General features: G+C 37.5%; 1 protein-coding gene across 8 annotated transcripts in view; it reads left to right on the forward strand.

Moving 5' to 3' along the window:
* The window catches only part of RAPGEF6 (Rap guanine nucleotide exchange factor 6), a 140,611-nt gene that overhangs the window by 86,133 nt on the left and 40,792 nt on the right, over positions 1–13,686 (forward strand). For all 8 annotated transcript variants that reach the window (XM_080997077.1, XM_080997081.1, XM_080997078.1 and 5 more), the window contains 9 exons: positions 337–473; positions 1,245–1,403; positions 1,846–1,998; positions 2,356–2,520; positions 4,220–4,327; positions 4,895–5,098; positions 5,627–5,735; positions 8,675–8,918; positions 12,123–12,280. In XM_080997077.1, the coding sequence (XP_080853203.1) occupies positions 337–473; positions 1,245–1,403; positions 1,846–1,998; positions 2,356–2,520; positions 4,220–4,327; positions 4,895–5,098; positions 5,627–5,735; positions 8,675–8,918; positions 12,123–12,280 (1,437 nt within the window). The remainder of the gene's footprint in view (positions 1–336; positions 474–1,244; positions 1,404–1,845; positions 1,999–2,355; positions 2,521–4,219; positions 4,328–4,894; positions 5,099–5,626; positions 5,736–8,674; positions 8,919–12,122; positions 12,281–13,686) is intronic.

Consider the following 13,686-nt stretch of genomic DNA (forward strand, 5'->3'; position numbering starts at 1 on the left):
TTGCTGGCATAGTTTTGCAAAGTCTTTCACAAAAGTTTGCATAATGCTAAAATAGCTCTATAGCAGTTCTCATGCTTCTGCTTTCATAATAAGTTTCACTTTTTCTCATTCAAAAGTCCCATTTTTGAGTAGAAGATGCCTTTGCATGCTGAAAGTCCTCTTTGATTCCAACTCATTGTAACCGCTCTTATTAACTAACATAAATTGATGAGCGACGCAAATACAGATTGAAATCCATTTTTTATATATTAAATAATACCAACCTGCATGATAGTAAAACTTAACTAAATGTTGCCTTGCTTTGTTTCTATCATATATTTATTTTTGTTCTTATAGAACAATTACTGGAATTCATGCACCAGCTTCCAGCATTTGCAAACATGACTATGTCTGTAAGGAGAGAACTCTGCTCAGTGATGATATTTGAAGTTGTAGAACAAGCAGGAGCCATCATTCTTAATGATGGGCAAGAAGTAAGTATTGAATAATGCATGCTATGATCATGTTGCTATGTGATCATCAAACACCTATAAGTATATATTTTTTTTACCATGCAGATAAGGGTGAAATGTTTTCAGTTTTACAGCATATGTAGCAGTGCATAACTCCCCAGTGTCATTGCATATTATCAAAAGCTCCAAAAAACATTTCACAGGGGTTTTTTATGACCTACTGCTAGCTTATTTCAAATGTCAAACCATGTTTCTATCCCTTAGATATAGGCCTGGTTTGTACATCATGGTAATGCAAACTATGGCTTAGTGAAACTTTGCAAACATGGGCTCCCAGAGAGGTGATTGCAGTTGTTTTGTTCCTCCCTGGTCTTTTTTATTCCTGGATCACAATGATTTGGATCTGGACTCATGGTTAAGTTCTCTTCTCACTAGCCATGAGTTTGTAACTAAGATGCGCCATGCGAACCAAGCCATAGTTTCTCAAATGCACCTGATGAATGTTTTGAATTAAAGCAACAATACCACATCCTGAATCTTACATTAGAATGACTATCCTAATTTCTGTCCGAATATCTCATTCATCTCTGTGTTTCTTCCTGATCTGGTCATGGAAGATGGGTACCGGTTGTTAACATTACTACTAAATTAATCATTTTTATTGTTACCCCAATGGTTATATTGCTGTTGCAGAGGCATACTAAGCATCCAGTGAGCCTTCTGTTTAGCTTATTGTTGATACAGTTGGATGCTTAAGATAATTGAAATGCTTTTATTGGGTTTTCTTTCTAGCTTGATTCTTGGTATGTTATTTTAAATGGCACTGTGGAAATCAGCCATCGAGATGGGAAAACGGAAAGTCTCTGTATGGGAAATAGTTTTGGAATTACTCCCTCTCTGGAAAAGCAATATATGAATGGTGTAGTTCGGACCAAAGTAGATGACTGCCAGGTAAGATAACTTCATAGTAAAACATTCTTCCATTTTCTCATTAAAAATTCTATTTAATTAATCATTCCAGAAATAAAATAGTGCAATTTTGGCTAATGTTAACCACTTACAACTTTCTTGCTCATAGCATAGGTTATTCAGCAAACAGGAACCAATGCTTTCCCTACTTTATATATCAAAGTCTGCTGAAATGGGCTCAGGACAATTTTACTTTTTGAATTCAAGTTCTCATGTAGACTTCTTATCTATATGTATCAGTTGTAGTAATCTCTGAAGGTATTACAAAAATAAATAAATTATGAAGTTGAACAAGATGGAAACAGATTGATTAGTAATTCCATTTTGCCATAATTATGTTATATGTGTCTAGGCTTGACTGATGGATTTTAAAAAAACAAAACGGTTTGCTTGTGTATTTATACACCTCTGTTATTTTGGATAGTTTGTATGTATAGCCCAGCAGGATTATTGGAGAATTCTGAACCATGTTGAAAAAAATACACACAAGGTTGAAGAAGAAGGAGAAATTGTTATGGTGAAAGAGCACAGAGAGCTGGACCGCAGTGGAACCAGGAAAGGACACATTGTCATTAAGGTGATCAAAAACATAACCTTACGAAGAAGTTGTTTTATTATATAGCATTTTTCAGTTTCATAACAAAGTGATCTAGTTTCTCATCTTCATAGAAGTTCTCTTGTTATGCAGTCATATTAGAAATAATGGAAATAATATGCCTCTGGGCAATTAGACATCACTCAACAATATAGTCTTTACAGACATAAATCTGAGTTGTAATGCTGTATTGGTATGCAGGAAGTATTATGAAAATAAATGTGTCTCTAGGATGAAAGTTAGGAATTGGATTTATGAATATGGCTTGGTGGTGATATTACAAAATGGTATGTTGTTTTTGTGGAATTATTTTATTAACTGTCATCTCTTCTTTTTAAGGCAACACCTGAACGCCTGATTACACATTTAATAGAAGAACATTCTATTGTGGATCCAACATACATTGAAGACTTTCTCTTAACATACAGAACATTTTTGGCAAGCCCCCTGGAAGTTGGGGATAAACTATTGGAATGGTTTCAAGTAGACAGTCTCAGGGACAAGGTTAGTTTCTAGATGAGAGAGAACCAAACCCTGATTGGTAATTTTCTTGTACTGGTAATAAGAAGAGCCTGCTGTATCAGGTCGGTGGCCTATCCAGGCCAGCATCAAGTTCTCACAGTGGCCAACTGGATGCTTGTGTGAAGCCCACACAACTGGCATTCAGATGCAGAGCATAGCTCTTATGGCTAGTACCCATTGATACTCTCCTCCTCCTTGAATTTGTCCAGTCCTCTTTAAAGCCCCCAAGTTGGTGGTTATTAGTGCCTCACCCCTGTGGGGGTGAGTTCCATATTTTAATTATGTTCAATACCCCGAATCTTTCAACATTCAGGTTCAGATGTTATGGCAGAGGGAGAAAAGCTTCTCTATCCACTTTCTTCATGTGGTGCATGATTTTATAAACATCTATTGTATTACCTCTTGCCTGCCTTTTTTTTCTATTTTAAGAAGTCCCAAATGCTGTAACCATAAGGAAGCTGCCCCATCTCCTTGATCATTTTGGTTAACTTTTTCTGAACTCCCCCCCTAACTGTACAATATCCTTTTTGAGGTGAGGCAGCCAGAACTGTACCTAGTATTCCAAATGTGGTCTCAACATAGATTTGTGTAATGGCATTGTGACATTGACAGTTTTATTTTTGGTTCCTTTTCTAATGACCCATGTCATAGAATTTGCTGTCTTCACAGTGGGTCACTCTTTTTTATGAAGTCTTATCTGAACTTCTTGGTGTGGTGACTTACAGTACTGTGAAACACAGAGAACTTAGAAATCATCTGAAAAATAATGTATTCACTATATAAAAATTGTAGTAATAATAAAGCATGTACATTGTTTTAAATTCGGAGAATGCTGAGAACAGGCAATATTCCTAAATATTTTTAGGCTGGCAGTATCAACTTGCAGTTGGTAAAAGTTTCTGTTGCCTAATAAAAGTCTTCCATCATATACCAGAGCTGGGGGATGGGGAAAACTTGCAAGAAATAAACTCATTTATGATTCAGATATTTCCGCTGTATTTTGAACTTTTATTCTTGCTTCATCTTTATGCCTAAGTATTTCAATTCACACCCATGAACCAGTCACTAAGAGATATCCCAAGTAAAATGATTATCACAAAAAAAAATTAGTCATAATTAGTATGACCTCAGAAGTTGTATACCATTATATGTTTACAAATATAAAGGCATTGCCCTCAGAGCAGGAAGTAACATTTTATGCGGTTAGAGAACTTGGATAGATCTCTTTGAAAAACATTTTTGTTTTAAACTGACAAGGTATCTGACAGACTGCCAGTTGTGCAGTAATTTTATAGCCCAATTGGCTACTTTGTCAAAAAAATGAAGATGGAAATTCTAGCTTTATTAGTGTAAGTTTCATAGAAGCAGCCGTTGCAAATGACAAATATTTTGCAAGGGCAGCAACTTTGAAATATTGATTCATAAGAAAACCATGGAAGAGAGATAGTACTCCAGGTGTTGAGTTGTAGGCCTGTTCTCTATGGTAACAAAGATAGTCATATTATTTTTTTAAAAAAATGTATAAAAGCATAGACAAATTGGCTCATAGTGTGGAAAGGTATATAGTTGGTACAAAAGCTACTTGACTGGTTGTTAGTGTCAAAACTATATTAAGAATAGCAACCTAATTTCCTCTTACAAACAAAACTTGTATTAACTTGACATATGTACTTGTTTTTAGGTTACCCGAGTTGTACTATTGTGGGTGAACAACCATTTTAATGATTTTGAGGGAGATCCAGCCATGACACGTTTTTTGGAAGAATTTGAAAAAAACTTGGAAAATGCGGTAGGAACCTAAATAAATTGAGTTTTGTGCTGCATCATGCATTTTTAAAAGCAGCTCTTACTATAGCAAAAACATTTGTTGAAGGTTTTTTTATATTTATTTATTTATTAGATTTTTATTGATACAGCAAGAAAAGAAAAAAGTGTAAACACAAATACCGAATTACACAAATAAACAATAAAACATAAATTGGTCTTAACACTAAAGACCCGACCTCCCATCTATTCCTTATTTCAATTTCCTATTACTTATTGCCAATACACACGTTTATCATAATTTAACTTTTTCTTAATATATCTTAATTCTTATATCTACATTGCAACTATTACTGAAGTTCCTCGAATGCTGCAACCATTTTTAGAAGGTTTTAACTGAGCACTGCAAATTTATTTCAAAGGGCTTTTTATTATAGACATAATACAGGTAATGCTGTTTCATGGCACAGTTATGGCAAATAATGGGTTGGTGTGATTAGGTAGTGAGGTAGTTCTGTGTAATTTTACCATTACATGATTTGGTGTCACCTAATTCTAGATGGGAGATATTCATGTGTTTGACAATTTACAGAAAATGAAGGGGCACCTCAGATTACTAAACATCGCCTGTGCAGCCAAGGCAAAATGGAGACAAATCACATTGCAGAAGCCTTCTAGAGACTCCCCACTTTTCTTCAGCCTCCTTGGAGGAAGTGAAAAATGTTTTGGTATTTTTGTGGAGACAGTAGAACCAGGAAGCAAAGCAGCAGAAGCTGGGCTTAAACGTGGTGATCAGGTAAAGTAAAACCCGGTGTTTCATTTACAATCATATATCTGCTTTGGTTAAGTGAAGTATATTCAACCAAAGAAATTGACTTCAGATATTTGTTTTGTTGGGCTGGTTTAGAGATCTCGGCTAAAACCACACTTTTCATACCACATCCCTCTCATGTTCCTTGGTTTGTTTAATGATGGTTTGACCTGTTTTCTAAATTAATAGTTTTGCCTCCATAATGTGATGAGAAATTTATATTGTGAAAAAACAAATTATTCTCAGGATTGGTTATGGTAGTCAAATGGAAATGTAACATTTGAAAGTGAAAGACAAACATATGTAAACAGTCTAAGCAGGGGAGCAATTCTTTCAGCCATGCTGTTTAATAAAAATGCTGCTTTTATAACTTCTGAGGCATTAAATAAGGCTGGTTTCAAAACGTATTTTTAGAACGGAGCTGAATTTTTAAAAAAGTGGATTAAGATTCCATGTTGGTAATACTCCATCTTTCTTTATAACAAAATTCTTTTTTCCTGCATTATTTTAAAGGTAATGGAAGTAAATGGGCAAAACTTTGAGAATATTACATTTGCAAAAGCCACTGAAATTTTGAGAAACAATACTCATCTTTCCATCACTGTAAAAACAAATATTTTTGGTGAGTACCGTTGTATAAGCCATATAAATGATATCGCTTAGAGACATTGGCCAAAGAACTACTTTGAAGGTTTTAGTGAGTTCATGAGGTTTTTGAAAGTTATTTCCTTTAAAATTTAAGAACTGCATGCATAGACACCCATGACATTCCCAAGCTGCTTTTGAAGCTCCCACCCACCCAGTTTTAAATTTCCTTTATACACCAAAGGGATGGTGGAGGAAGGTGCTGGTTAAGAAATACAGTAAGTCTGCCACTTACATGCATTTAACTTGTGTGCATTCAGTTTAGGCATGCGGCAAAAAAAGAAGGGAGGGGAGGGGGCTCTGCGAAAAACAGCTTTAGCAGCCCGCTTTAGCAGCCCCATTTGCCATTGAAAGTAATGTGCTTTGGCTGTACTCAATTTTGGCTTAATGTGTGACCCTCACAACATAACTCTTGCATAAATTGCAGGCTTACTGTATGCTCAAATCACTCTTGGTGCACAGGACTAGTTACAGTTTTAGGACACTGTCCTTATCTTAAAGGTCTATACAAAATCCTGAATTTGGTCTACTGTGGCACTTCAAAAGTGATGACCTACATCTAGAGGTGACAGGCCATACAGTAAAGCTTCACATTTTAGTCCAACAGAAAATTTCCTAAGGGTGTTTGAACTTCTTTCTATAGGTGGTAACTATTACTTCCGCTTCTTTTGGACCTGATTCTTCCTCCTCTCCCCTTCTATTTTGTCACAATCTTTATCCAAGTACAGTGGTACCTCGGGTTAAAAACTTAATTCGTTCTGGACGTCCATTCTTAACCTGAAACTGTTCTTAACCCGAGGTACCACTTTAGCTAATGGGGCCTCCTGCTGTCGCTGTGCCGCCGGCATGCAATTTTTATTCTCATCCTTAGGTAAAGTTCTTAACCCGAGGTACTATTTCTGGGTTAGCGGAGTCTGTAACCTGAAGCGTCTGTAACCCAGGGTACCACTGTATGCTTTTCATATGTTTGATATCAACATAGAAGTCAAAATGTGTCACGTGCAAGCCACCTTCAAGGGAAAAAATTGTAATAGCGAAATATAGTTGATGTGATCATTGTGTCCTTCCTGCCCCCTCTGTTGCAGCCTTTGGAAAACCTACTCCTGTAAGTCAGGGTATCCTTCCCAGTAGCATGGGATATGGTGCTGGAAATTGCTCTGGGAAGGACTAATCAGTGAAATATTGACACCTCCTGAATGAGTAGAAACAATAGTGAGATGAGATATATGAGATGTTTTTACAAAATGAATTGGTCTAAGTTTATTTTTTTAATTGTGCAGCTATGTAGATAGACAGATCCATCTATTGATGGATTCCAAGTTTCTTTTGTCAGATGTAATGGCTTCAAGGTGCTTGCCTTGTTTGTTGCTCATGAAAATTCATGAATGTCTGCTGAAGTCCTTGGCAGGAGTTTTATTTGCTGATTTAATGGATTTGTGTTTAACTCTTTCCCCCATATTCTATATTACCCAAAGCACCACCCAGACCCTACTGCTGTATTTTAATCTCTTATTCAAATGTACACATATGTCATATAGCACAACTTCATTTTACATAGCTTGAGCTGTCCAAGAAGTAAAAATGTGAACGATCAATACTTAATTGCTTGTAGCATTTGCAGCAGGGAAAAAGCATTTGAACTATAAATTATATGGCGAATGTAGTCTTAACTCTGCAACCTCAGATGCACAATAGAGGGAGCCTCTTAGATAAGTTAAGCCACATCTTTCATATTACTGTAGTGTGCTCTTACTCTAGTTTTCACACTATAATAATTTTTAGGAGATAATGGCTGCTATCCAAGGGATCTTTTGCATCACATTCTCGCACACTCTTTGAAACATCACCCCTGAAGGTTGAGAATATTCTAGAGCCGCATTCTGTGAGGTGCAAGAGACTGCAAATCAGAATGGAAAGTTCAGACTTTGCTTTTTTCTCAAACCTCTTTGGATCCTGGCCAATATTTGATTACTAGGTATAAGTAATATATTTTAAGAAAGATATTGGATTAGGACTGTATTGAATAGTCTTTTAGGATAAAATGAAGTTGTCATGTATGAGAATTCATTGTGAAAACTATGTTGAAGCAACCAAAACCAGCAAGAAACCTTGCTACTTAAGTCAGGGGAATAGACAAGGAAGGGCAAAGAGCAGAGGAGCTAAGGTCAGGTTCTGTCTAAATATGATAGGCTGCCTTAGTGGTCAACAGAATTACAAACCAGGTTTACCTGGGGATATTTGCTCTTCTTCAGATTGGCCTAGATTTTAGCATGGCATCACATGCAGACTGGCTCCCGGGTGGTTCAGCTTAGAGATGGCTATTCATTGATTTGTTACACATCATACATACCTCAAACTGACATTGACCCATCTACGTCTAAAAGCTTTTAGATGTAGATTGTGCATGGAGAAATATGATGATATCAGGAATGCATTTATAAAAATTATAAAACCTGTTAATAATTTTCTACTTGTTAGAATAACCATACTACTTATATAACCATATGATGTATTGTACCACAGTTTCAAGCACATTTTTCTTTTCTTTTGACTTTTTTCCACCTTTTCTCCACTTCATTTTTCTACTAAAATAATATTTCTCTATTGAAAATTTATGTTTTCAATAAAACAACTTAAAAAAAAAGACTTTGACCCATACCAAAGCTTCTATAGAGTTTTGAATCCTAATGTACTCTTTTATTTTTGTGCATCTTAAGCTGTGCTCTCTCAAGGTAATATATACGCTTTAGGATTTTGGCCATTTGCTGCAGATTTGGATCATTAAAAGCAAAATTATAATAAAATGGAACACATTTTAAAATGTTCCTTTTTAGGATTTAGCATAATCCTAATCCTAATAAATAATAATAATACTGGGTGAATGAATGTGTAACATTTTGACTTTCTTTTCTACAGTCTTCAAAGAGCTGCTTAGCAGGATAGGGCAGGAGAAGAATGGAGTTCCTCATATTCCAAAAATTGCAGAAAAGAAAAATAATCGCTATTCCATCCCAGATATTCCTGGAGATGTGGAACAGATGTTTCCACGTGAGAAAGGAAACAAGAAAATAAAAGCAAACACTGTGTCTGGTGGAAGAAACAGAATAAAGAAAATTTTAGACAAGACGCGATTCAGCATCTTACCTCCGAAATTGTTCAGGTATGATAAAATACTTTCTCATAAACTAGGATTTTTCTACAACCCTTTCTATAACTAGACAAGAAAAGACTATATTAGCTCTCTGTTGGTGGAAATGCAGTTTCCTTCCTTTAAAGCTGCAGGCTGTGACAATTCCTCTCTTTTACTTGTGGTGCACTAGGGAAGGCAAGTGGTATATGCCTTGATCTATGCTGCCTAATCCAAAGCTCCACAAGTAAAAGTCTTTTCTGTTCATTTCAGCACCAAAGGCATTTCGGCAAAAGGGCTGTTTCCTTCTCTGTGCCCAATTCCTAGGCTAAGCTTTTGAGTACATTCCAATAGCCTTTTGCCGGAAGGCTCTTCCACTATTAGTGAATGGAGAATATCTGTTGGCTGGATTCGAGTATATTTATAATTTTAAAACTGCCCCAGAGCTTCCAATTCCTTCTCACTCTCTCTGATTTCTGAAAAGCAAAAGCAAAGTAGTCATTGCTTATTTCTCTCTTGTTGTTTAATCTCCCTTTATTTGCATACAGTCTTTTTTTTTTTTTTTGCTAAGTATAAATTGTATAAATTTGCTATTCATCTTGATAATCACTGCTCAACAGTAGTCACCAGCCATCTAGCAGCCATGATCCCCCAGCCTCACTACATTCTTTTCCTCCCTGGAAACAAACTTATGTCCATTATTTGGCCTCTTTGGCTGTGCTTCCAAGGGGTGTGTGCACAGCAAATCAAACCTAGTGTTTCTTCATCTAAAGTACCGACGGCTTAGTCAGCTAACCTGTCCTCTAGCACACCCAGGAATAGTTGGAGTTTAGTTTGCCAGATATGTTGAAATCCCACTAACAATAATATTAAGACGATTGCTGATTTGTGAACTAGATTGTGCATCCCTTCATCGACATCCCTTTTGTCTTTCTTGTTTAGGAAAATTTCCAACCATCTAAATTTTATTACTTGCATTATTCCTTGTTATTTTTTGTTAGTATCTGGAACATTTTGTAAACCAAGTTAAATAAGCATTCTGTGTTTCAAAAGAAGTAGTCTATTACTAGAAAGTCAGATAGAGCTGCTAAAGAAAGCTCCATCAGTTACAGACAGTGCTAAGACCTACAGTTTTTCTAACAGCAGTCATTCTCTATAGCTTTTTGCACATCAGTCTGTGAATAGTTACTCTCTGTGGCTTGGTGTTTCTTGACCTCAGTTATTTTCCATTGCTCTATTAATGGATTGTGACTGACAGAATAATAATAATAATAAAAAAAACACAGGCAGAAATAGGATGAAAAACTCACTTGTCCTACTGGAAACATACTTTTATTACCTGGTAGCACATCCCATGTATTGACCTTGGTTTTGGCACCTTTTTGAACCAAAAAAAGTAAGTGTAAAACCACAGTTTATGAGATAGTTTTCTCTCTTGTGCCTCTGCTTCGTAGTCACACGTATGGGAATATGCATAGACTTCCCCTTACGCAGAGCCATATTGACTTTTGTTACGGTCTTTCAGTTTTTATTTATTTATTTAATTTAGTCAATATATGTCACATTCTTCCTCCCAAAGGAGCCCAGTCACCAAACATGTTACTTACAATATCATTAAAAACATCTTAGCTGAAACTGGACCTTTCAGAATATGATTACTGGGACGAACCTGTGCTGAACACAACTTATCTTTTACTTTTGTACTCGCTGCTCTCATGTTGCTACTGTTACCGTGTTGTTATTATGGTTCATTGTTTCTTAATTTACAAAAACTAAAGATAAAACTTAAAAATAATGGAAATAATAATGAGGGGGACAGATGCACCTCATCAGAGAGGGCATTTTGCAAATGGGGAAAAACCACTGCGGAGGCCTTGTCATGAGTCAGTGCCAACTGGGCAGCCCCCAATGGCAGCACCAACAAAGTCTCACCTGCTGATGGTACAGTCTGAGGTGGGTGATATAGGGGAAGATGCTCTTTTAGGAACTTGGGTTCTAAGCCACTTAGGGTTTTGTATGCTAATACTTATACATTGAATTAGGCCCAGTAGCTCACTGGCAGCCAGCAGCTTCAGGACTCAAGACCTATGGTCCCATCAGGCTGCCCCACTTACCAGCTTAGCAATTTCATTCTGTACTAGTTGCAGCCTCTGAACCATCTTCAAGGATAGCCCCATATATATCACATTATAGTAGTACAGAAGGCAGACCACCAGATCATGGACAACTATATCAGTTCATGGACCAAGGATAGTCATAGCTGGTAAATCAGCCTAAGCTCAGCATAAGCAATCCTAACCAAAGAAACAACTTCAGACTCTAGTAAGATCTCTAACGAGTCCAGGAGTATTCCCAGGTTATGAATCTGTTTGAGAGTGCAGTCCCTCTCAGAACAGGCCTTTCATCTTATTCAAAGACACAGGAACCACTCACTCACAGCACTTCCATCTTATCAGGATTCAGCCTCAGTTTATTGTTCCCCATTCAGTCCATCACTGAGGAAGACTAAAGTAAGCCAGTCTCTCAGCAGAGCTGGTGGAATAGGCACCATCTTGCAGAATTCTGACATTCACTCTGAAGCCTATTGATTCTTCAGAGCCTTGTGAAGGCAGTAAAGAACTTATGAGAGAATCTGTGCACTGTAAGTGAATTTCCTTATTATGGAAATGAGCCAAATAAAACACAGTGGGCCAAAAGGCACCCTCCCTTTTTACAAGGAGTTCCTTGTGAGATGAGAGGACTTCAGTTTTTATTCACTTCCTGAGGAAGCAAAACAGGAGGCTAGTAAAGGACAGACCAAGGCCCTGAAGCTCATCAGTCTGCATAGGAGAAACACAAACCAACAGTATAGCCATCTTCTTGACCTTCATGGAGGTAATATGCATCAGCTAATCAGATGCTGCAGAGAAAGAGAAGTGTTAGTAGGCTAGAAGGGGCACTAGTACAAGTGCTGTAACTGCTTCCAAGATAAAGAATCTTCTGCATCAGCAGCCCTGCACTCTTAAATCTATGGATGTGCAGTGCATACTCTGAAAGGAGGTTTCGGTAAGCAGTTCAGTTTTACCTTGAGCCTTAGAGACACAGCAGCCTGTAAACAACAAGAAGAGCAGGTCTCATGCTTTAAGATCTCATGCTTCCATTGTCAGTGAAAATTATACCTTGTTTTGCTTCATTTGTGTAGAACAACTATGCTTTTGTTTCATTTAAACACTGACACCTTCTAAAACTTCCTTGCAGTGATGGTAGTGTAAGCCAGTCACAGGACGACAGCATTGTGGGGACAAGGCAGTGCAGACACAGTTTGGCAATTATGCCTATTCCTGGCACACTCTCGTCCAGCAGTCCTGATCTCTTGCAGCCTACAACCAGCATGTTGGATTTTTCTAACCCTTCAGGTAAAAAGACCCTCAGTTGTTATCCGCTATGTTTCCCACCATGTTTTTGTAAATCAGCATTGACAATCCAATACGTGGTTGGCTACTTATGGAGGCAGGTTAAATGCAGTTGCCAGAATTTGTGACTCTGATGCACACCTCAGGAGCTGCTGGGTTAGTATTTTCGAGCCAGCCTTCTGAAAGCTGTGTTGCTGCTGCTGCTTACCAGTGTGGGTTGGGGCGGAAGAGCAGTAAGGGTGGGGCAGCAGGGAGGGTTCTGTGGGTGCACAAAATCCAGCATTCCCATCTAAACACCTACGTAGCCCCAACCTCGTCACTACTCTGCCCCTCCTCTACACTGTTCCTGTAAGTAGCAGCAGCAGCAGCAGCAGCAATGCCACTGTCAGGATGATGGCTCCACCACACAGCCCTGCTATGCCACCTGACACATCTATACAATTTGGGTTTGCCAGATTATTCTAGATATGTGTCAAGCAGTGTTAAAAGAATAAATGAAAAGAACAAAGAAGAAAACAATAGGTTTCTATATTCACTGAGGCTTCCTGTGCTCATTAGTGCTTTACACAGTACAGATTTGTTTCTAATGGGGCACGTTAATGCATTTATCATCATGCTTTCATAGCTACTACAATTTAAACCATATACCATTTGAAGTGTTTTAAGAAGTTGGAAGACAATGCCCCCCAACTTTTTATGCTACCAGCAAGTATATCATCCCAGAGGTACCTTTTTTGACACAAATGAGGTGCTATTGACGAAGCCACCAAATTTACCTTTTGTAATTTTTGCTTACAACTAAGCAAGTCCACAAACTGGATTATGGGAGCTGCGTGCTTCCCAAAAGTTTTATCCTGCCTTCAACTACCAGGGGGAGATGTTGCCCAGCCTGATGACCTTGCAGTTCCAGTGGGAAACCGCTCTTCAGATAGGTACCAATAGTACTTTCTATCAGTGGAGAAATATCAACTGGATTCCACCTATCAAAGTTAATTAATTGGCAGTGTGCATATCCAGATGCTATTGACCCATGATCATTGCTGACCTAAACACCTCTTCGTTCCTTACTGTGTCAATCTCTTTACAAAACTTAGTGTGCGTCTTTTACCATCACATCTTTTCACTGCAGTAATCTAAATCACACCTAGGCCTCTTAGAAACAAAACAAGAAAAACTCTTCTTTGTTTTTATACAGATCACATTTTTAGCTTAATTATGCACTCTGACAACACATTGTGGCATAACTTTATGTTTATGTAACAGTTTATGTAGCAACTTCTGTTTACACTTGAAGAGATTTCTTTTCAATTATGTTAGCTGTGATTAGCTAATATTTCTCAGATGTAACAAGGAATCAGATTATTGGTATACAGTTTTTAATAAGAGGAAAATCAAAGTAACTTGTTTTC

This window comes from Podarcis pityusensis (assembly GCF_964106645.2).
Source record: "Podarcis pityusensis genome assembly, chromosome: 2".
Classification (NCBI taxonomy): domain Eukaryota; kingdom Metazoa; phylum Chordata; class Lepidosauria; order Squamata; family Lacertidae; genus Podarcis; species Podarcis pityusensis.